Source organism: Diuraphis noxia, unplaced genomic scaffold, assembly GCF_037042655.1.
Source record: "Diuraphis noxia isolate RWA-SAM2 unplaced genomic scaffold, SU_Dnox_SAM2 contig0003, whole genome shotgun sequence".
NCBI lineage: Eukaryota > Metazoa > Arthropoda > Insecta > Hemiptera > Aphididae > Diuraphis > Diuraphis noxia.
In genome coordinates this window covers 53,129,140-53,154,502 of record NW_028301713.1, presented here as the reverse complement: position 1 = coordinate 53,154,502, position 25,363 = coordinate 53,129,140, and the positions used below count along the sequence as shown (strand labels likewise).

The window sequence follows — 25,363 nt, the reverse complement described above, 5'->3', positions numbered from 1 at the left end:
AACATTTTTCCTATAATGACGCTTCAAATTTTCTCTATAGCTATTTGAAGCAAAACTTATGGAAAACTTAGTGTTGAATTTTATAACCTTAGATAAAAATTCAAACAATATTATGAATTTTGAATTACAAAATAATTTGCAAATATTCATGGTTTTGACGAATTTTTGTCAATATTTGAAATTCAAATGCTAATAAAATTTAATTTGCATTTCCGGTGGACATTTTTTTTGTGATAAAGATTGACTAATTTGTAAGGAATCTTATATTAAATTTTTAAATCTTAGTTTAAAAAAGAAATTTTTTTATGAATTTCTTGCTTAAAATAATTTGTGATTTTTACGTATTTTGTCAAAATTCAAAATTTTAATGCTTATAAAAAAAAATTGTGACTATAAATTTCTTTTAATTTTCAATTGCTATTGTAACAATATGTTAAGAGTCTTGTATTAAATTTTCAAGATTTTCTACCCAAAAAATAAATTTTTATCGATATTAATTAGAAAAAAACTAATAATGATCGAAAATTGCATATACCTATGAATAGTTTAACATAAGTTAAAAATTTTTGAAAATTTCATGATGGTTAGAATATACTTATATAAACATTTGGTGAAAATTGCATGTATCAATGGTCATTCATTTTAAAGTTACAACAAAAATCAAGATCGATTTTGTCGAAAACTGATTGTACGGACAATTTCCTGTTTTTCCCTTAATTTTTAGTTTGTTTATCCTGATTATTTAGAAAAATATTAAGAACATTTTACTTTTGATCCCCTAAAGTATCAACTAGATTCACTTTCTGATCGAATAAGGTACTGAAGTCAAAAATCACTTTAAAAAAAAACACTTTTACTGCCCCAAAACGAGATGACAGACACAAAAAATAAATATATTCATGGTTTTGACGAATTTTTGTCAATATTTGAACTTCAAATGCTAATAAAAAAAATTGTGCCTATGTATTCTTATAATTTTTTAATCACTATAAGAATAACATATGAGGAACTTTGTATTAAAATTTCAAGTATTTTGATAGGGCCAAAAAATTTATCGACACTTCAAAAAAAAATTCTCAAAAAAATCGAAAATTTCAGTGGTCTAAAAATGACTCAAAAAAGTCGAAAATTTTTGAAAATTAAATTGTATATAGATATCACTAACATTAACATTTGGTGAAAATTTCAAGTATTTACAGTGATTAGTTTTTGAATTACAACCATATAAAAAAATCGATTTGGTCGAAAACTGGTTTTGCGTAAAAATTCCCATTTTTCTGTCATTTTTTTTTGTTTTTCTCGATTTTTTGAAAACTGTTGGAAAATGTTAACTTTTAACCTCTATAATGCACCAAGGATATTCACTTTTACATCGGAAATCACCCCCAAAGTTTGAAATTGAAGCATTATTTCGACAAGTTATGCTGTACACCGACACAAAAAAAAACACATCATTGTAAAATCAATACATTCATCACTTCGTTCAGAATCTAAAATTACATTACATTTTATAAAACAAAATCTAATTTCTGATTTTGATTTTTAGCAAATCTATCTATAACTTGCTCTATATCTATAGATATATCTCGGTGAATGTGGATTAGAGCGAGACCATTGAGTCTGTCCTCAATCATTCGTGTACGTAACCAGGTTTTCAGCCGTCGTTACACTGACTGGCAAAGTTGCTTAAATATGAATTAATAAAAAGTATGAATTGCGCCTTGCGGAAAACATATCAACATCACAAACATCAAGTATCAAGTACTTCTAAAGCTGTTTCTAGAATTCTGCCGTTATTCATTTTCATGGGGTTGGTAAATTGAGTCCCAAATGACCCTAACTCGGTAAATTGAGTCCCGGGGAAAAATAGGTAGTAGGTAAGTTGAGTCCCAGAAAAAATAAGGTAGTAGGTAATTTGAGTCCCATGGAAAAACGATTTATATGCATTTAAAATTTAAAAATATGCACTATAAAATTGTTATTTGTGATTTGTGGACTGCATTTATTGACTGCATGTATATGATTTTGAAAATACCAACATGCATTTTTATTAATTTTATAATAAATTTTATGCAATCAAAATGCATGTTGCTATTTTCAAAATCATATACATGCAGTCAATGAATTGTTCACAAATCATAAGTACAAATTTTATAGTGCACATTTTTAAATTTTAAATGCATATAAATCGTTTTTACTTAAGACTCAAATTACCTACTGCCTTATTTTTTCCGGAACTCAACTTACCTACTACCTATTTTTCCCCGGTACTCAATTTACCGCTTTCAAAATGTACCAAACTTATCTCGGACTCAATTTACCTAGCCCCCATTTTCACACGATTTCACTTTGATAGCCACACATCATACTCAGCTTCTATACAAATCGCATTATTCTTCAAAATATCACCGTAAATCTCTGACAATTTCATTATTTTTAGTTTGGTTTTATTTGCTTCTTCTGATTTTTTTAATGCTTCAAAGTCTATTGTGACTGACATCAAAAGTCGTAGGTCAAAGCCCAAAGGAGTTTAAGACATTTTCCGAAAAGCGGTTTTGTTTCCACGCGGTGGCCTGGAAGCTAAATGGCCCGTTTACCTAAAGTATAGATAGAAAAAAAATAATGTAGAGTAATGAAAGGGTTTATATTATTTATATATTATATACGAAGTGAAATCGAATTTAATTGATTATTTCTTAATTATTTTGATATTTTAAATTATGATAAAGCCATTATTATAATTATATCTAAAGCTAAAATAGTTTATTCTTTATAACTTATAAATTGTAAGTTGCTAATTTGCTATATTTATTTTAATTTCATTAGAACATATTATGATTTATTATTATTTTGGTTTGTGTAATTTTATTTCGGTTTTATAGTTTTGTTAATAGTTTTATCTGTAAAATACATACACTACCTATTATATATAATTTTAGTACCTATTTGTTGTCCTGAATTTTTTTCCCACTCTACCTCAATGTCTGTGCCATAAACACAAAATTTGCCACGAGTATCACCGAGTGGGACATTATACAGATATTAGGATTAGGAATAGGTAGGTAACCTATACTATTATACTGTATAATCATAAGTATAGGTCATAAAATAAAATATATAATATTTTTATTACCTTTCTGCATTTAGATTCTAAACTTTAGAACCTACTAAGAACCTACCTATCATAATTTAGCTTTCAGAAACGAACACTTTTGTAGTGCCTACATATTATATTAAATATTAATTATCTGTTATAACCAATATGGCAAAATGTAATGCATATACACCCGCAGAAATTTTTCTAGTGTTCTCGTGTTTTAAAATAATAACCTTTTTGATTAGAATCTATATGATACCTATTTGTATACATCAGATTTTGGATTTCAAATAATTACCTACTATATAGATACCCATTATTACCCAAACATTAGGTACTCGGATTACCAGATATATCCAAAAATTCCTAAACTGATTATAAATAACTATATGAAATGTTTATCCTAGTATTAAGATATTATACTTGCTAGTAGCTGTACTTATACGACAATTTCATAGTTTCATTTATTTAACTAATATTAATTAGTCCAACTTCTCATAGATTAGGTTATCTGCCATCTGGTTAACATTATTTCAGAAACTATGAGGCCTTTTTAAGTTTGGTGGTCGAATGAAGAATTTTATCGGCTTTTTGAATATGCGTGTTATATACTATAGCAACTTACGGAATATCTGCGAAGAAAATAAACTGATTGCATGTCAGAAACTCGTTTAATTGAAACGCAGTGTAAAAAATGGAAAATTAGGAAACCGTATACATTTTTAGATGAATTTTATGGTGCCATCTTGTAAATTGTACCCAGAAAGTAATATAATAATACTCGTACTCTATTATGATTGTACCACAGAATATGACATTGTAATATAATTCTATGTATGTACTGTGTAATGTGTTGGTCGGCACCTGATATATTTTTCAATGCAACCATGCGTACAAGATTTCTTATCACTAGCTGAGCAAAAATGGGCATACATGAAGATAGTATGTTATCTTAAATCGTGATACATTCATAAACAAACCATGTTTTTAAATCAGTTTTTAAAATTAATTATGAAAGAACTGAAAGAAGTATATTCTTAAATAATAAATCAAAAATTGAATCGTCGCACAACTTCTATAAAAATACACAAATATAGATTCAAAGTAAGTATATTTAATGAATATTTATTAAATAATAGGATATATACTTAGAGACTGGCGATTAGAATGTATAGTTCACTATGAGTTAATATGCAGGAATTTAAATGATTACGTCTTACATATGTCCTATAGGCCATACTTTTCTAGGATTTAATTAAATTTGCTATTTCTGAGTTTTTCTGATTAATATAATTTTTGTTTTATACTTAAAAATGAAAATAAGGTTTTGTAATTTATCAACACTCGCATTACTTATAAAGTTATAACAATAGCATGCAGGTAGGTAATTACTAATTTATTATAATAATATAAAAATGACAAGTTACTTGCTTATAATTCAATATTTTTTTGTTTTAGAAAGATATATCATGGAAGTTGAAACATTGTCCTCTAAGTTAAAAGGTGATCGTCCACCTGTTCAGATAATCCAACATAAATCAAGAAAACGAATAAGCCAAATTCAAAAAACCAATTATCTGAAGTCTGATACTTCAATAATAATTGATGAAAAAGTTAATTTAAGGAAATTACAAAATGAAATATTTAAATTTACAACTCACTTTGATGCAAGGAATACCAAAGCAAAGGAACAACTTGCTATTAAATTGGGGGCAAAACCTAGAAAAAAAGAAAATTTAAATTATAAACAATTAAAAGAAAAATTAAAACAAGATGCTGAAGTGAAAAAAAATCAAGAAGAACTTTTTAAATTGCCTAAAACAATGGTGAGGACATCAAAAAATAATAACAAAAGATCAAACATAAAGAAAATGAAACAATCTACTGATATAATTAAAAATTATGGAACTATAAAAAATAAAAAATAAGATGTTAATGTATTAAATTTTTGCATACTATTAAATAAATATTGCTGTACAGTAAACATTTGTTTTTTTTTTAAATTTCAAAACTAAAAACAAAATTTTCATATTATAATGTGAGTTGTTGTAAATTTTGATTGATTATAAGAGTTTATGATATGGATATATTAGATTATATCTACATAAAGCCTTGTAGTAGGACTGTCATAACTTGTTTAATTTAAATTATTTACATCATTCGAATGGTTGGACCACAGATGGTAGGTCATATAATATTGGCATCTTAATAACTTGATTTATTAAGTGTTTCTAAATATTGTCAATGCAGAATATATTTAAATAATATACTTGTATCAAACAATAATAATAATATGAAACTTAACAAAAGATCATCAAATATTGAATAGATAAATATAATATAATATAAAGGGTTGCGCCAAGCTGCAGCTTGCGTATTAACATTTTTTTCTAATACTGTATAATAATAGGCATAGTTGAAGCTATGGACAGGGCTAGTCAGGCAATGGCTTTACCTAACATTGACCTTACAGTATTTAAAATAAACATTTTTTTGTACTTAAATTTTTTTTTCAAATAAATCATTAGGTATGTCCTAATTAAGTTTTCTAGTTCTGCTTATGATAATAAATTTCACTTTTTTGCTCTTCGTATGAATTTTCATTCAATTCTGTTGAGTCATTTATCGCTAGACACTTGTGTAACATGCCTATTACCTTGTATGTTTAGTTAATAGTTTATTTAGAACAGAATTACTCATGTGGCAAAGGCTATGCATGAAGTTTTTTTTCGATACAAAGTTTGAATTAGGTACCAAACAGAATAGATTTTAAACTTTTATTTAGAAATTTACAATTTTTTAGTTCTTTTATAGCCTTCAATTGTTTTCTTTCAAGTTTTTGTAAATTTAAATTGTTTACACACATTTTATCAAACATTTTTGTTTTGTCATATAAAATATTTTACACATGCCTTATAGATATACATCATACTTAAAAATGTTATCTATATTTTAGAACATTTTTTATTATCGTTTTATGTTAAGTGCTTATTTAATAATTTAAGTTAAATACACAATTTATTATTTAAAAGTACCTATTTAAATAAATACAATTTTTTTCATTTTTTTGTAAACTATATTAAGTATTAATATAATTTCTTTTCAAAAAAATTTGATTTATGATTAAATTTTTCAAATGTTGATACTTGAGTGCAACAAATTCACAAATAGTATACTTTTTGTAATAAGTTTTAATCTCTTCTATTCTGCATATTTTTACTGCATTAGGTAACTTTGTTGGAAAAATAGGTAATAGAATAATTTGTCAGTATATAAAACTAAAACAATTTTGTTGTTTTCTATTATTGCTTAAATTTTTATTTTTTAGGTAAAACATATTACATGATATTATGGTGATATTATTTATTGTATTATTAAATATTCATTGGTAAACTTTGAAATATAACATTTACAATATTTACATGTATATGTTTTGCTGTCAACTATTAATTAAGGATATCAAACTATCCATTAGACTGGTAACAAATTCATGTTGACTATCGTTTTCTGGTAATAAAGTTATTACAGTTTGTACTAATTCTAAAGTTTCTCTTAATAATGACTTTTCAACATCAATGGTCACCTGAAATTAAAAACTTTATAGTAAATAATTTAATATTTGTTATGTAAAACTCACCGGACTATTAAGCCAAGAAACGATTTCTGGACTAAAGTGTACAATTTTATCATGAAAGTCTAAATTACTAATGCATACTTCAAATTGCAATCTATGTTTGATTACATTCATTAAATGCTTTACAAGGTTTTCTTTATTGTGGACAACTGGTATGATCTATTCAAAATATAAACTATATAATAAGAATGTGTTTCTTATCAAATAAAATAAAATATTGATTCTTTACTTCTTCAGCTAAACGATCGTGTCCTTTACTATATAGTGAAACAACTTGACATATTCTAAGATCATCTAAATTTAATTGCCAATCAAAAGCCAATTGAAATATTTTATTTATCCAAAACATACATTCCTTGCTTTCAAACTCATATTGACCATCCTAAAAAAGTTTCAATGAAAAAAAAACAGTTTTGTCTTGTTTGCTCGTATCCCCACTATTATATATACAAAACCATTGCTCATAGTTCTTCGCATTTCATTGGTTGGCAATGTTAACAGAATATAATAAAAGCGGAGAACCACACTTTAGACAAGGCAAGGATGGTATGCATATCACAAAGTTGTGATCATACCTAGTTATTAAGTCATGCAATATTTATAATTAAAATTGCATCAAATGAGGAAAACCTTGATTAATTATTTTAATGTTATATTATTATGTTTGAATTTATGTATTATTTAGCTCATAATTATTTGTTATTATTTTTATAAGTTATCACTAATTAGATATATATTTTTAAAAACTAAACTTTAATTTTAATTGTTTTTATTGATTAGGTACTTAAAATTAAAAATAATATTCTGCTTATAACAGAATACCATTTTCCATTATTTAAACAGTAAATGGTGAAAAAGGTTATCACATTTATACCTCACAATCTTTTTGTATAAGGCCGACTGCTGAATTAATAGAATTGATGATGAAATTAGTTTTTGATTTCTTAACTTTAGTCCTTGTCATTTCTTGATTGAAGGTGTTTTGGTTCAAATTAGAAATATCAATTTCATGTATCTATAAAAATAATTTTATTATTAGGAAAACAATATTTGTTGAATACCAACTTACATTACAGTCAAATAGACTATTCAGTGGTTTATTTATGTGTATTGAAAATTTGGCTAATATATGAAATGTTCTAACAAATTGATGAGACAAAAAAAGAGTTTCTTGATCAGGATTAGGTCTATTTAAAGCTATTTGAACAAGAGTAAGTTTATGTTGGTTATTGGTTTTCCAATTTTCCCAGAAAAAATCATGTTTTATTTCAGCAAGTTCAACTTCTTCGGCTAATAAAGTTGCCTGGAATATTATAATTTGATTACTACCAAAAGAAGTTATATTCTTATTATTATATCGACCTTAATAATAATATCAAAAAAACGTTCGCATAAATCAAAAAATTTGACTATATATTGATCTGGCATCCCAATATCTTGAATGCACAACTTGTCTTTAGGAACTTTTCCAACACGATCAATAAGTCTCACAGCTGATAAAAAAATGGGCGATATATGTAAAGACCATATTAAAGAACACATACCTAAAAGTAATAATAAAACGCTCACAAGTTATAATACCAATCATAATATTACATAATAAAATATTATACTTGCTTTGTCGGGTATGCAAACATGGTATTGTATCAGCAACATTTAATGCTGTTTTAAGTGGTCTAAGATCAGCCACACAATTCTTCCAAGCAAATGAATATTCCCAAAAAATATTACTTAATAATGTATTGCCATCCAAACTGTAAGGGAAAAAACTTTTGAGACGTTTTAATGTGTCTAATATTTCTTTCTCTGCCATATTCAATGCTTTGACTTCAATTGCTGTCTCTGTATTTATAACGAGACCTTCTTGAATACCCATAATTCCTTTATTTTTATTTAATGGTTTAGTTTTTTTTTTATCGAAATCTATTAAATGCTCATCAATCACTAAAGTAGGATCAAAGCCTATACCAGCCAACCATTTACCAACAAGTGTAGACACTCCACCTAAAATCAATTTTTTAGTTATATAATGTAATTAAGTAACTATTTATTATAATGTATTATTATAATGTATTATTATAATAAATGTAATTTGTTAATGATATTACCACGTCCAAGTTGCAGTAAATCTATTAGTGTAATCGATGAGTATTCATATTTTAAACAGTGAAGTGTTCCAACTGGTTGTGTTGAACAATATTTTAATGTTGCATTGAGATGGCACAACTGCTCAAGTCTTTCAATTAATATATTCCATTGATAGTCATTTCCAGAGATACATTCCCATTCATTGCTAACATTGACTAAAAACATGAATTATACAAATAACAAAAGTATTAATATATTAAAAATCCACTTTTAATCACCTCTCAAATAACTAACATACTACATATTAATATGATAACCAACCTGTTGTTCTACTAGATGCAATTGTTTTACAAATTATAGCTCCAGTAAAACAAGCAAAGGTATTTGAACTACACGAAAACTGATCTTGTATTACTTCCCAATCAAATTTTACACCTGATTACAATATATATAAATATATACAATACATGCTATGGAATTATAATTTCAACTCATACCATTAGAATTACAGATTGTGTCAATTACTCTGTGAAAATTTAACATTTCTGTTACTACTGTTAAGGTGAGAGGTTTTGATAGCCAATATTTAACAGCTAAATAAACCATATCTGATGATTGAATACCACTAGCTATCCATGCAGAATTCCATTCTCCGATATCATTATCAAAAAGCATAATAGGTTCAAATATATGTTTACCTAAAAATATTTTTATTAATATACAATATTACAAATACATATAAATATGGATAAATCTTACATAATTCATCTACATTTTTATCAATGTTTATAGATACATTTTCACCAGTTGTATTAAAATAAGATAGTAATTCAACTAAATTTATCGATTTCACGTCTTCACTGAACATCACTACAGTTTTTTTTTTTGGTTCAATAGGTAGTAGAGAAATAATTTTATCCATATCCTGATCGCTTAAACGAAGTGTTTTACACAATTCCTTTAAAAAAAGTGAATATGAATAAATATAATAATATATTCAACATAGTGTTATACTTGTATACTTGAATTTTATCTTCAGCTGATAAAGGTAATGCTTGAAAACGATGCTTTTTTTGGAAATTGGATAAAAATTTGAAAAACATTATAAGCTTTAAATGGTTATTAGTATTTTTCAATAAATTTTCATCATAATTTTGAGGGTCACCTAGTTCTAAAGTTAAATCAAAATTATTATGTATTTTAATTTTTAGTACATTAATTACTTGTCAAGATTTTACTTTTTTCTTTTAAATTTGTTTGAAAGTTTTTCAAAAATGCGACCAAAACGTTTTGTGTTATGCGTTTACTGGTTGTAATATAATCAAATGCTTGTTGCCTTACTTTATCAGTCATTAAATTATTGACTAACTTCACTACTTCTTCACAGAGGATTTCATTATCTAAATTTTCACTTTTACATAATGACTTGAATGTTTTAAATGTATACATATCTTGAGAAAGTTGACTGTTAGAGCAACTAAGTAAAGATTTTATAAAAATAAAAATTATTAATACGATAAATACATTAAATATTTTAATAAATCATATATACTTTTCTATACAGTGATAAGGTACATTTATTTCTGTAATATTTTCTGTTTCATCTATAAAATAACAATGATAATTAGCATTGTATATGTTCATTCTTGATGTACTTAGAGCTCCAAACAAACCAAAATTTGTGTAAAAAAGCCTAAAATACAAATAGAAGTAATACAGATTGCATTAGTGACCCATAAAGTTTGTAATACAACATACTTTCCAGTTTTAGACACTTTAGACATAGATATTTTTTCATAGTTATGCATAGACCAAACTTCTAGTACTTCTCTAGATGGTATAAACATTATTAAAAATAAGGCTTGCTTAGAAGTAGAACTCTTATTTTCATTTACTACTAGCCATCCAAATTGGACGTCATTATATCCGTCCCATGTTCTAAATATTCATAAGAATTATTATTGTAATAAAAATAAACCATAAACTTAAATTACCGTATTATTCCTCCCGCATTGACCTCAAAAAGTGTCACTTTTCCCAAATTATCAGAAATCACTCCAATGGATAATTGGGGGCTTAATTCAATTTTCAAAGCTTCACATTCATTTTCATTAAGACTAAAACTAATTATTTTTTAGATATTTTATTATTTTTATTATTAATATTAAGCATAATAATTTATATTTTATTTTAGTAAAGTTATTACCGACATCCAAGCTGTTCAGGTTGTTCAAGTGTATCAGGAGTTTCATTTAATGATAAACTATAAGACAACCAATGTCTAAAATTGCAAACAACTTATTAATTTATCTACATTGTATTATGAAATAATTAAATTCTTACGGTAATGTTTGTATAAAAGAAGATTTCAATTGATTAGTAACTGCTTTAGTTATATTTCCAAAAGTAGGTTGAGCATGTCCTCCAATTGTGTAATGAATGGCCAAATATGGTTCAACACCAGCAGCTATAATTTGAGTCATTTGTGGTATACAATTTTGTTTATCACCACTAATACCTTTGCAAATATTTGTTGCTACTATGTGTTGAAAACTAGTGATGTCATATCTGGGACCAATAGCAGCGTCATTTATCTTTTTCTGAACATCAAAAGCCCACTTTTTATATGTTAATGGAGGGATACTTATATCACCCATACATTTTGCTTGAACTAAAATATAAATAATACCCAATGCATTTGTACAAGTATTTGATAATAATAATATAGTTCTATAATTGCTTAAATTATTTCTATTAACCAAAGTTGTATATACATATTTTACTCATAAATTTCACAATATCCAATTTTTTAATTCAATTTAATTTCTATTAAAAAAAAATAATAATAAAATAATTTACTATTATTACCATTTGTTTTTATGCTTACTTTTAGCCAATTGATTTTTACAAGACCTTAAAATATTAATGAAAATTGAGCCAACAACTGTACACATAACTTTACTATATAATATAGCAATTTCTTCAGGTTGTTCTACAGCTGGGGGATTAGTTTTAGCAGGCTGATGACTTTGACACCGTAATTTCAAAACAGCACTATTATGGAATAATTGTGATAGTAGCAGATCTCCATCCTTATAAATAAAATAAGTAGTTTATTATTTGTAACAAATCAATGAAAAATATAAAATCCAGAATAACTTCAGTGTAAAATTTGACAAATCCACTAGAAAATCCAATAGCAATACAAAACCATTCAGGACTACAATGAGTAGATAGCTTTGTATCGATTGCTGCAATCGGAAGACATACAACTGATGTAATTTTTTCACTGGAATAACACAAAATATACTATATTATTATTGTATTAAAATATATAAATGAATAATAACTATCAACTATCAATATTCTTAAAAAATAATTGTATACAAAAGATATTAATGGTTTTACAAATATAAATATTTTAACATAGGTACTTGTTTTCTTGGTCAATGGGATTACTTAAAAATGTTTGAAAACTCTGGCATATAATATCATCATCAGTAGAATTGGAAAACCACTTGACTATAAAATTAAAAATAGTAAATTTTATGTAATTCAACCGAAACATACAAATATACTTACTTGTAAAGGTAATTATTTTGTTGCCATGTCCAAATACTATGATTTCACCTCCAGGTGATACACAATTCACAGTGTCATTGAAAACATCTACTAAAAAAAAAAAAATAATTTTTTTGTACAGTAAATATTCATTTTTATCTATTTATTACCGATTGTATCATCAGATCCAAATAAGTAAGATTTAATTTTTAACAGATCGATAGCTTTGGCAAACGCTTTAAGTTGAACAGACATGTTTAAAAGGTTAATGAAGAAATCGTTAAAATACCTACATTCACATAGTTAACTCTTTTTTAAAGTATATATAGTTTATGTAAAAATAGAATGCATTTATAAATAATGTATAAGTAAGTTACGAAATTGAAAACATAAAACAAATCTTTGCTATATTGGCATATTGCTATAATAAGAGGCCTGCCTATTACATCGAAATCTCCATTGTAAATATTATTGTTTGGTATTTATTTTGATTTGATAACTATTATCTAGTATCTACTATCACAATAATACAGAACAAAAAAAAAAAAAACTACTACGCAGTATGAATAAAATGTTTCGCTTTGTCCTGCTGACCCACGGTCAGTGTAGAATCCAGGTATACTTTAGGGGGGGGGGGCGAATGCCCCCTGAAATTCCCCCCCCCCCGACAAATACAACTTTCTGACTTTCAACAAAATGTACCTATTTATTAAATGCACAATACTAATTTAAAAATAAATAATTAATAGATTTCTAATTAATTTTGTAATTTTTTCAATATTTATAATATCTGAATTGTAATAAATTATAATAATACAATTTATAATATAAGACGACCTTAGATTAACCTTAAATTGATTTAAAAATTTAAAAATTAATAATTTGTTTTATAACTTTTTAAATATTTATAATTTCTGAATTGCAATAAATAATAATAATAGGTAATATGATTAATAATGTGTGACAATCTTAGATTAATTAAAAAAAAAAAAAATAATAATTTGTTTTTAATTTGTTTTGTAGTTTTATATAAATTTGAAATGTCTAAATTATAAATTGTAATAAGAATAACTACCTATTAATAGATATAATTCATAAAACTAAAATGACGTATCACCATTCACCAATGAAAAAAAGTGAGCTTCCACCAGAAAAATTGTCTGGATTCAACACTGCTCACGGTTATTTATTACAGATAATAGTGATAATACCTAATATTATATATATTTTAGGCTGATACAGTCAGTAACTATACAATGACTTCTGTAGCAGGCAGCAGCACAGAGTAGCAGTATTGCACCAGTTCTACGACTGTAGAATAAAGATAATATATCTATATATTATAACATAAGCTATAATATAATATATTTGATTAATAGGTTATAGTCGTGTTCTGTGTACTGATTTATGCAGTGGCGCACCCAAGGGGGGATTTGGGGCTTAAGCCCCCCGAACAAAAAATTCTGGGTGTGCACCTGGATATATGATCATAAGCTTTGTTTTTACAGAACATGAAAAATGTGAAAAACTATGAAAAATGGTCGCCATTGGTTTATTGATTCTTTGACAGGACTTTACTTTATGATTTTATAGAGCGAATTAAATTTAAGAAATTCACTGATACACTGATCTTTATAAATTATTATAATATTCTAATTATTACCATCAAGCCATCGAGGTTTTAATAATTATAGTGGTAAAACAATGCTAATTTTGGTTACACAGCTTACCACGCTAACTGTACATGTCTAACGTGCATTTATTTCGCCGCATAACTTCAAAATATTTTATATCAGGCCCCATTTTTATATGCACCACGAATGTACAAGTGTGCACTGCGATTTGAACGTGTGTGCACTACGCCCTACAAAACAAAATTACATAATATGCCAGCTAATAGGAAATATGAGTAATTTTGTTGTTTGATTTGATTGCATTGTTAAATTATTATACTTATATTATACATTTATATATATTATATATGTCATACATTGATTTTTCTAAGATAGTAGTGCATACAATTTTTGTTTAAAGCAGTAAAATTAAGTGTGCTTGTGTGCAGTCAAAATTTTACAAATAATAGGGCCTGCAGGTTTATATTATTGAAAACCTATATTTCTATTTATTAATTATTCATAAGTAAATAATAATAATAATAATTTAATTGTAATAACTCATACATTTCCTTAATACTGTTCTTTAAAATTTTCATTTGTTGGTATTCTCACTAGATTCTATTATTTATATATATATATATATATATATATATAAAGAATTGTCCTAGGTGATTCATCAACGCCCAGACCAAACCGCTGGGTCTAGGGACTTGAAATTTTGTACAGAGGTTCCTTAAGCAATCTAAAGGCGCACTTAGAAAGGATTTTTTAAAATTCGCATTTTAAAGGGTTGCTCAAACGGGGATTTTGAGATTTACGATGGAAATTTTGTTTATAAATGGTTGCTATAACAACCTGATTTATGTGTTGACACATTTATTACTTTATTATTATTATTATTATTATTTTTATTAATATTATTATTATTATTATTAAATAACGCGTCTTCGTATACGTACACTTACAAAGTTTATGTACGGTAGCTACGGTTTGTTCTAAATATCGAAATGTAGTAAAATAACAAGGTATTTTATTTATTATTTTCAAATATTAATGCGTCTTTGCAGTATACGCACCCCAGTTTATGTACGGTTATTTATGTGTATTAAAATAAAATTGTTTACATTCTTACAAATCAATAACAATATAATTAATAATATGGTTTGTTGAATTATTGAACATAAATGGCACAATTATCCCCTACACTATAATTCAAATTATTGGTGACGGAGCTTGCCTGTTTAGGGCAATATCTTTTATATTATATGACATTTGTAATATAATATTTTACAGTTAAAACCTGAAATCCGTTAAACCAAGATTTATCTAAACAACAATATTAATTTTAACAACCCTCTTTCGTCAAAACTGATATGACTATAGTTAAAACTAGAATAAACCGGAACCCTCAACGTTGGAGCTATTTTTATTTAAAAACTATAAGAATTTAATGAAAATAAATATAAGAAATATTTATATATGTTATAGTTTACTAGTTTTAATAAGAGAAAAACAAGGAAATAATTACATATATAGATAAGTCATAGAAATTTATTGATTTTTGAAACAAATAATTGAACTTAATGATTTGTTTCGCAGGAAAAACTATCATGGATATTAGAGTAACACTATTTTTTTTACGTGCTGTTTTGCATGCAAACAAAGTTCTTTCCTAAATCTGAAGTCTTATTTTTGCATATTTTCGATAAATATTATAGAACTAAACTAATATTTACACGTCATAATCTATCTTATTAGATTTTTTTTTACTTTCTTTTTTAAATAAGGAATTTTCAAAAAAAAAAAAAAATAATAACAATGATATAAACGTTTATTCATAAATCATAACAATTGAATTAAAAAAACTATAATTTCTATATTGTGACATATATTGCAATATTGCATGATTTTTACTGAATGCGGTTTTGTATGTCTTGTCACCGTGACGTTTTTTTGTTTTAATGAAAAAGTAATTGATATTTTTAATGGATAGTTGGTGCACAGTTCTAAATGTGTATTGTCTTTAGAGACGATAATATATAAGTCCCAAAGTCTAGTTAGCACATGGTAAGATATTATTAGTTTATTAAAAATGTATTTTTATTTAAATGTGTACGCTATCAAACTAAAGAATTGTGAAATCGGAAGTGCATATAAATTATAATAATACGAGAACACCTACTCACAAGCACCGAAATAATTTGTCTGTTTTCTTGTTAAAATAACTTTTCCTTAACGATTACTATAATTGACAAACTACAACTTAACTACTGTTCTATCTTTTCATACATTTCTTTTGGTTTTTCCGTTAGATTGATAATTTTTACCATTTTACCAAGAATTTCAATAGAATATTAAAAATAATTATATATTACGATCAAACGGCGTCCTACCTAGGCAATTTAGCTACATAATATCCGCAGATAAATATTGCTATTGAATAATATATTTTGATCATGATTCATGATCATATTAGAAAGTGGAAGGTTAACCTAGGTATAACGAAATAAATAAATTAACATTAGAAGTCTAGAAAAGTAGAAAACTATCATTGATGAATATATTGTAAAAATTAAAGCAACAAAAATAAAGTTCAAATATTACCTGTATAATTTTAATACAATATTTATATAAATTGTAAATATATAAAAATATATTTATAATGTAATAATAAAATTGTATTGTGTGTTTAGTTATATTTTATACATATGGTTTGTCTACCTGGTATAGAGTGCTAAATATATTTCATATATCTCGTATAATTGATGTTCGCAAGCCCGGATCCATAGAATAATATTATAATAACCTTTCCCTGGGCCTCCAAAACGATTTTTTCTCAATGATACCCCTAGTAAGCTTTTGATATTATTCAAAAAGCATAAATATATATATAATTTTAAACGAGCCGCTAAACCACTGATATACAGCTGGGTTGTTAAATATGATCTAAAAAATAAACATAATATTTCAATATGCTGGCTTCAGTTAGTTGACATGACAGCGAATATAAACTAACAACTGTATAATTAAAATAATTTGCCTTAAATTATCTAAAGTTATTGGTCATTATATATTCGACAAGCTTACATTGCAGACGTCCGTTATTCATTACCACAAACTTATTATAACTTCAAAAAATGATCGTTCTTTTGTATGCGTTATTCAATATTAAAGAACTAATCCACATATATACTCCGATAATGAGCTGCGGAAAAACCAGTGTTGAAATAGAAAATAAATTTGTTTATTAATAAAATTATAATTTAGGTAATAGTTAAAAATTTTAATTGGTATACTATCACTTTATAGATGCTTTTAGTTCAAATAGTACAATATTTACCAAACCATTGATACAGTCACATCAGTGGCGTATCTAGGATTTTTTTCTAGGGGTTGATATGACCAAAATTATTTAGCACATTAGGGACAGACTGCGAGGGGGACAAATATCTAGGATCACATTATGTTATCTTACCTTTCGTTAAAGTACACTATATAGGCCATGTCACCATGATGTTACTTAAAACTATTCCAATATTTATAATATTATACCTACATTTATTTTCATAAAAAAATCACAAAATAATATTCATTCGTCTTGGTTTTTGAGACATTTCATTTAACACTAGACATTAATGCCAATATCGCGATGAATGCTTAACATTGCTAAACCATTTAGCCTCTTCTAAATTGAAAAAATAAAACATTACAAAATGCATAGGTTAATATAATATTATTTTGTAATTACTTCACAATATTGTGTTGCGTAGATATGATTTAATCCTTTTTAATCTTGAAAATGACTGTTCCGGACAAGCTGTAGAATAGGTAATGCGGGGTAAAATAAATCCTAAAAAAAAAATGCGCTGGGGGTGATATATCACCCATATCACCCCCCGTAAATACGCCACTGAGTTACATGAACTAAGTCATGAGCTGATGGGCCCTAAAGATTTAGGAGTTATGTACAAAATTCCTTTAACTATCATAGTTTCAATTATATTTTAAGAAAATGTAACTTAAAATAATACTTAATAATACGCTAATATTTTAACCTCAATATCACTTTGTTTATTATTTGTTTTATAATATATAATAATAAAATATGATATCAATTATCAATTGACATTTATATTACATTTATAATCAATTAATGTAATATGTTTGAGGGTGTGAGGGCAGATCCACCCCCACTCAATTTACCTATTATAAAAATTATAGGGCTGAAGTTTCCCCTCCCCTAACTTTAAGGTCTAGTTACGCCTATGGCGTAAACTTGAAGAGCGTTATTATGCTAAATTTATAAGTGATAAAAATCATTTGAACTTCATTTTCATAACATTTAGAATATTTTTCAATTTATCTAATGATTCTAATGTCTATATCACTAACAGTCTATTTGGAATTCATTCAATCCCTTCTGTTTTAATGGCTTATGCCAACTGAGCACGAGACATTAGGTATTTAGGTACCTTAAGTGAGTTTCAAAATAATTATGAGCAGTGTAATTTTTTAATATAGTTTAGATGTAATTTTTGCCACAAATAAATAACTTGACCAAATTATACATACAACTGGTATTAGTAAAACAAATACTATGTCAAACAAAAAATACTGCATATCGTTTAATCCCATCGAGTCACTTTTTAGATGTTCAGCTCTTCCATTTCGAATAATATACTCGATCCAGTAAACAGCTCGTTCCAAAGGTTTCATCGGTTGATCTCTGTAGACACGACTCTGGATTTCTACATTATTTTTAAACCTTATACAAGAACATTCAAAATTGTACGTATTATATATTGTGTTCAGGTATAATATATTAATAAAATAAATTATTTGGGCTTACTTTGGATTAGATAATACTTCTTTGATGGCATTTCCAAATGATTCTTCAGTAATTTTAAAAATATCGACTAGTTTACCATACCCTTTTTTTTCTACTAATTTCATGTTTAAATACTGATCAGCAAAAAATGGTATAGCAACTACAGGTTTTGCATGATAAACAGTTTCCTCTAAACTATGTAATCCTCCATGAGTTATGAAAAGCCTAACATTTGGATGAGCTGTATAATATACATAAAAGTTACAATAATTGAAAAATAAATCCTAATAGTCTCTAGCTAGGTAGGACAAGAGAGTCTTTAGAACATAATTCAGAGAAATCAGTGATTTTAAAAACCATTGCTTACAAAATTATAAGAAAAAAATAAAAAACATAAGTAAATAAAAAAAAGCTTGATCAGATCACTCACCCTCTCAATATGTTCCAAAATCACAGCTTACAGACATATATTTACCTAAAATATCACTTTGAGGAAACCACGAACCAATCATTATATTTTGAGATAACTTTACACTAGTATTTGGTATCCATTTTAGTATCACTTTTTGTTTTAATTTTTCAATAGTTCGAAGAAAAATATTCAATTTTTCTTGTGGTAAATTATTTAGGTTAATCATTGAACCGAAACTAAAATAAATCACTCCATGTTCTGCTGAATCTACAAAAGTTTGAAGATCCTAAAATAAAAAATAACACAATACATTTTGTATAATTTTTTTTCATAAAGATGATATATTTTATTTTAATAGCTCAATGTCTAGTTTGTAGATTGTAGATATAGTTATAGGTACTGTTTTCATGTACTATATACTCTGCACAAATTAAAAAAAGGGATTAAGTGGATGTCGCTCTACTTTACAGTTGGTAACAAGTGGGTTACTGTGATGAATGGTATTCAATTTGAATTCAATGATATAAAATTGTGTATAAAAAACGATTCTTAGTGGAGACGGTTTATCACTCTAGAATATGTTATACTATATTAATTTATTAAATTGTTATGTATCATTTTATCATAATATTGTTATTTTTTGTTATCAAAACGTGAACAATTTGAGTTTCGTTTTTTAAAATGTTTTCATCGAATTTTATTCAAAGTTACATATTTTAAGGTCCATATAAATTAAGTTTTCTTGTGTATAATTTAGTAGTATACACAATTGTTTATCTTAAATATTCATTTGAAAATGATAAAAATCTGCAAAATAATAGATCGGTATACAGTGAGACAAATAAATACCGTTGTCTCACTGTACATGTTATTACTTTTCTATTATTCATTTAACTATTTACCTATAACTTAACTTTAATTCCAAAATGAGAATGTTGAAATAAGTTGTGATCGTAATAAAGTGATATAGGTTATGATTTTTTTTTAAATTTTAAAAGTTTAACATAAAACTGTTGAAATAAACTAATTGAATACCTACATTTTTTTAATTATATACAAAAACACAATTAATTATTTTAAAATTTACTATAAAAATACCTTTAATTGTTTTATCATATTATATAAGTGTTGAGAAATGAAAAGTTTAAGTATAAAAGATAAACTAAAAATTAAAAATGTTTTATATTATGTACCATATAGTGCCCTGTGACGTGTCTCATTGTGTATAAGGCTGGGTCACAGTGAGACAATTGTTTTAAAAAAGGTTCTCTGAGTTGGAATGTTACATTTTAGAATGTATTAATCTGTTTATTAACGCTCACTAATATTTAGAATAAAACCATAACCCTATTAAATGATTATCGTTGAAAACAAAAAAAATAATTTATAGCGTCTCACTTTGGCCACCTCTCTCCTATCTACACTAAATTAATATTATACGTACCCCAGACAGAGGCTTGGGCTCTTTGATATGCATACCACCTACTTCAATAACACCTGGGAGATATGGCCTGGATATACCGATCGCATGATGAGTGTTTATTAATGTTAATGACACATTATTTAACATATCTTCAAGCGAAGGTCTAGATTCCCATCCTTTGTATGTGAAGTGTGTATCCATAACTTCCTTCATTTTAGGTAAATATACGTAATTTTCTACATATAATTGCAACATTCCAATGATGGTGTTTTTTAAACGTTGTATGAAACTCATATCGCTTGTTGTTTCCAAAAGGGTATTTGGTATGTACGAGAAAGTGGAAGGGACGTGTATCCATTTGCTCATGCTACTCCAGAGCATGGCTGGTACCAGGTTGATAACGGGTGCGTTAAATTTATGGCCCAAAACCACACTATATTCTTGACAACATGATTCTATTATTACTAAATCAAACGAGTAGGAATTCGTTTGGAGGAAGTTTACCATTGATTTATGTGTTAATACTTTAGTAAATTTTATGCCAATGCTCCATACTGTCAAAGCCGACGTCACAAAGTTCAATTCCATCATTTCCATAGCATTTCTTTCTAAAACAAATAAGTAAAATTAGTTACACATATCATTAGGTGCTGTCATTGTAATGTGAAGCCTTGAGAAAAAACCAGACAATTCAATTTTTTGCCAATAATAAGTATTCAATAAATAGTAATCAGTACAGAAAAATAGAATTTGAGTCAACTTTAATATTTACTTGACAACAGAGTTATGTTTTTTAATCTGTTTTTTAATAATTTCACAAATTGAAAAAACATAACAAATCTTAGCAGAAAAGAAGAAGTATTACTAACACGTCTAAGAATAGGACACATTCGCTACACACACGGTTGCCTAATGAGCAGAGAATAAAAGCCCAGGTGCGTAACATGCGGAGTTCATTTGACTTTCAAACATATATACTCGTCGAACGCAAACAAACAGAAGCTGCAAGAGCCGAACACAACATCCTAGAATTTCTATACTAATCACTAGGTCGAAACATATCAGCCATCAAACAGACACTAAACTTCATAAAAGAAACTGAAATCGAAAATTTATAGTAAAAAAGTAATGTAAAATAATATGTAAAAACAAAACTACCTTTATGTAAAAAAATATGTAAAAACAATGTAATCAATTCAGCCAGTGGCCACCGCTGCCGAGGCTTATTTCTAATAAAAAAAAAACTTGCTTATACTTTTACGGTTAACAAACCATGTTCATTTTTGGAAAAAAATGGTCCTATTTCTGTGTAGTTGGCAATCTGACGATTTTGGGGATACGAACTGACTACGGTCACGTTGTGTCCTCTACGGGATAGCTCTTCAAACAATGGTTGAAATCCACGAAAATGACTTGGAAACGGCATCGGTATAAACACTAAAATATTCGATGCCCTTGCAACGGCGATCGCAGCACACGCAATTGTACAAAATAACATGCTTGGCAACATTATGTATGTAAAAATTTAAAAACGTAATTTTAAACGAGTAATAATATATGATTAATAATACTACAATTAATGGAAAGAAAAATTTTAGTTTATTTTTATATAGGTATTTACACATTTGCCATCTGTGAGCTATATGTGTATAATGAATAATATGTTATAAGTATATCATCTTTTTTTAAATGTATTTACAATAAGGCATTCCTAGCCTATACGGCTATCTATATCTAAGGATAATTATTAATATTAAGCTATTTTAACATGATAATAGTATAAGTATATCGTCTAAATAATATGAATATAATATGATATCAGTAATCAGCTCAATTCTCAACTACGAGATTAATATTATATAAGCACATTTATGTTTTATAAATATGATGACTTATGATTCAATAAAAGATTACATTGGAAGTACCTATAGAAATTATTATGAAATGGTTCAAAATTCATACTATTTGATAGATTTTAGTAGACCTATAACCTATTATAAATATTTTAATACACATTTTAAATTTAAAAGAGATATGATGGCTCAGGCGCACATCATTACACCATGTACACTATATAGTGATACTCGTTCAATAATATTACGTTTATATGTTATCTTAATCACAACTACATGTTATCATCCTCACATAGGTAACCTACCTATTTAGTGGAACACATCTCCATTCCTATTCGTAATCCGTATAGCACTAGACAATAAAATATTTTGTATGTGCCATTTTCAGTATACGAACTACACCTAAAATGCCCCTGTAAATAAATGTATGATACTACTAAATAAGTATAATTATTTTGATATTTTTTATGTATCTGCAACTATAGATACCTACCTATTTATAATTCATATTTAAATTGTTTACTTTCTTAAATTACCAATCATAATTTGATATAGGTACCTAAATACTTACGATATTGGTAAATATGTACACTGTCAATGTATATCTATGTTAAAAATATTAATATTCAATATGTAAATGTATTTAAATTTTGCTTTTTTTTTAAAGAACGTGATACCTGCATGTGTTGTCTCCGTCTAACAAGTGCGTAACATAGCAAAAACTGTTTCGCACGGTAATTAACCAAAGGATATTGGTTTAGTTGACGTCAGCCACTTATATTTCTCGTATTTTCTATAAAATTAGGAACTAAATATTTAAAAATAATAATTATTATAACACAATAAATACAAAAGAGTGAAAAATTATATTAAATATTTTATCTACGAATCCTTATCTTTATATCTTTATATTATATTTATTTTTATATTTTATTTACCTATTATTTAAAGAACAGGACTTTTTTATGTACCAATTTTGTGACTACGCTATTTAAATTTTTTCACAAAGTTGTTCCAAATGCCTTCCCGATGTCACCACGTCGCCCGATTTTCAATTTTTTGATTTTAAATGGTTGAAATCGGCAAAAATACATTTTCCCGTGTAACTTGTATATCTATACCTATTCACATAATAATAATAACATCAGTTATTATCAATCGATAACAGGAAATACGGTACAGCACAGCAGACGGGGGTTTCCTGTACTCTAACCTTTTTTTCGGCGCATCCGAGTTGGGTCCCGAGTACTAGGGGCTAATTGCAGGTGTTATACTAGTTGGGTCCTAGATTTTTAAAGGTACTATATTAGTTGGGTCCCGGATTTTCAGGCTGCATACTAGTTGCGTCCCGAAAATATTTACGAAAAAAGGTCTACTCCGAATTGCGACCCGAGTTTATTTTGGGTACAGGCGAGTTGCGGCCCGGGTTTTTTCAATTCTAGATAATTTAATCTTAACCGAAAGACCTATCATGCAGTGACTTGGTATACCTTATATGTACGCCCTGATATCTTCAACGGATGTAGAACGAAGTTTTTCTCGATTTTAGAGTATATTTACTGAAAATTTAAGTCTTTAGTAGTCAACTGTAACTCTTCAGGTAACTTGGAAATATTAAAAATATACTTAATTTATTTTAATTTATTATTGTTCATGACTTTTTATTTAGATGAGTGAATGTTCAAAATGCAACATCCTACTTTATACAAAATACATAGCTTAATATCTACATTAGGTATACATCAATTATTTCAAATAGATATATATTTAATACATTTTTTGTCCATATTACTCATTTAATGAATTATATATATTTGTCATTTTTAAATTTAATAAATTTAATTAACATGCATTTTTGTTAGCATATTTTTGCATATTTGAATGAAAATCAATGCATATTATAACATAATAAAATATAATTACATACATATAATTAATTTAATTTTAAATTCCGGGACGCAATTCATAGGTAACTCAAAAAAACTCGGGCCGCAATTCGTATGCATCCCAAAAAAACTCGGGCCGCAATTCGGAAGAAATTTTTACCGCGAGACGCAACTAGTAGCCACCCGATTTTTATAGGTACTATACAAGTTGGGTCCCGAATTATTTTAGGTATTCCAACTAGTTCCTGAATATTTTTTGGTAAGTACTACACTATACTAACATTTGCATTCCCATTTTAACAGACTGTCTATGATCTATTTAGACCACAGGTATGGTTAAAAATGTGTTTTACAGTTTTTTTTTTTAAATATTAAAAATGTTAAAAACCAAGTATAAAAATACATATTATTTAATTTAAATATAGCCATATAATAGGTATAATAGGTATATGAAGAATTATAAAATTTTTAATATTTTTTCACTTACGCCTATATATGGCTATATTTATATTATATAATATGTATTTTTATACTTGGTTTTTAAAATTTTTAATATTTTTATCAACACAAAAGTGATTTATTTTTTATAAAATTATAATAAATTATATTTTAATGGAAAAGCAAAAAAACATTTTTAACCATATCTGTGGTCTAAATAGATTATAGACAGTTCTAAGTTTGTTAAAATGGGAAGGAAAATGTTAGTATGTATAGTGTAGTACTTACCAAAACATATTCAAGAACTAATGTTGTAGCTAAAATAATTCAGGACCCAATACTAGTGTAGTAACTATAAAAATCCGGGACCCAACTAGTGTAGTACCTAAAATAATTCGGGACCCAACTCGGATGCAGCCCTTTTTCGTGTGTGTATTTTATCTGGTGAAATTCGTTTGCGCACAGTACACAACTTTTTTACCTGTAAGCTGACAACCCGTTTGCATACATCGAAAAACGTGAAAACC

General features: G+C 26.8%; 3 protein-coding genes and 1 long non-coding RNA gene across 7 annotated transcripts; 1 reads left to right on the top strand and 3 right to left on the bottom strand.

The window, feature by feature from the left end:
* The first annotated feature begins 4,042 nt into the window (after window positions 1-4,042).
* Window positions 4,043-5,081, top strand: LOC107173416 (uncharacterized). Its single transcript, XM_089222990.1, has 2 exons — window positions 4,043-4,201; window positions 4,556-5,081. The coding sequence occupies exon 2, from the start codon at window positions 4,567-4,569 to the stop codon at window positions 5,023-5,025; it is 459 nt and encodes a 152-aa protein (XP_089079116.1). The 5' UTR covers window positions 4,043-4,201; window positions 4,556-4,566; the 3' UTR covers window positions 5,026-5,081.
* Window positions 5,082-6,384: 1,303 nt separating this feature from the next.
* On the bottom strand, window positions 6,385-12,852 carry Rab3-GAP (Rab3 GTPase activating protein). 3 transcript variants are annotated; one of them, XM_089222987.1, is made up of 23 exons: window positions 12,551-12,852; window positions 12,402-12,491; window positions 12,254-12,341; window positions 11,979-12,108; window positions 11,707-11,911; window positions 11,163-11,490; window positions 11,026-11,100; window positions 10,814-10,942; window positions 10,578-10,757; window positions 10,372-10,512; window positions 10,058-10,296; window positions 9,842-9,990; window positions 9,579-9,777; window positions 9,317-9,517; window positions 9,141-9,254; window positions 8,840-9,034; window positions 8,349-8,735; window positions 8,094-8,275; window positions 7,801-8,034; window positions 7,606-7,746; window positions 6,961-7,113; window positions 6,735-6,890; window positions 6,385-6,680 (listed from the first exon to the last, which is right to left on the bottom strand). In XM_089222987.1, the coding sequence occupies exons 1-23, from the start codon at window positions 12,633-12,635 to the stop codon at window positions 6,537-6,539; spliced, it is 3,945 nt and encodes a 1,314-aa protein (XP_089079113.1). In that variant the 5' UTR covers window positions 12,636-12,852; the 3' UTR covers window positions 6,385-6,536. The 3 variants fall into 3 exon arrangements, with proteins under 3 accessions (XP_089079113.1, XP_089079115.1, XP_089079114.1); XM_089222989.1 differs by having other exon boundaries at window positions 10,814-10,936; XM_089222988.1 differs by having other exon boundaries at window positions 12,402-12,488.
* A 5,637-nt stretch (window positions 12,853-18,489) lies between these two features.
* LOC107173258 (UDP-glycosyltransferase UGT4-like) lies at window positions 18,490-22,323 on the bottom strand. Of its 2 annotated transcripts, none has more exons than XM_015523730.2 (5): window positions 21,932-22,323; window positions 20,681-21,267; window positions 19,300-19,522; window positions 18,846-19,065; window positions 18,490-18,761 (listed from the first exon to the last, which is right to left on the bottom strand). In XM_015523730.2, exons 1-5 carry the CDS (start codon window positions 22,167-22,169, stop codon window positions 18,509-18,511), a joined length of 1,521 nt encoding a protein of 506 aa, XP_015379216.2. In that variant the 5' UTR covers window positions 22,170-22,323; the 3' UTR covers window positions 18,490-18,508. The 2 variants fall into 2 exon arrangements, with proteins under 2 accessions (XP_015379216.2, XP_089080019.1); XM_089223893.1 differs by lacking the exon at window positions 21,932-22,323 and adding an exon at window positions 21,432-21,832.
* A 460-nt stretch (window positions 22,324-22,783) lies between these two features.
* On the bottom strand, window positions 22,784-23,207 carry LOC149057523 (uncharacterized). Its single transcript, XR_016190781.1, has 3 exons — window positions 23,190-23,207; window positions 23,084-23,117; window positions 22,784-22,925 (listed from the first exon to the last, which is right to left on the bottom strand). It is a non-coding gene; the product is annotated as an uncharacterized LOC149057523 (long non-coding RNA).
* Between the last annotated feature and the right edge of the window lie 2,156 nt (window positions 23,208-25,363).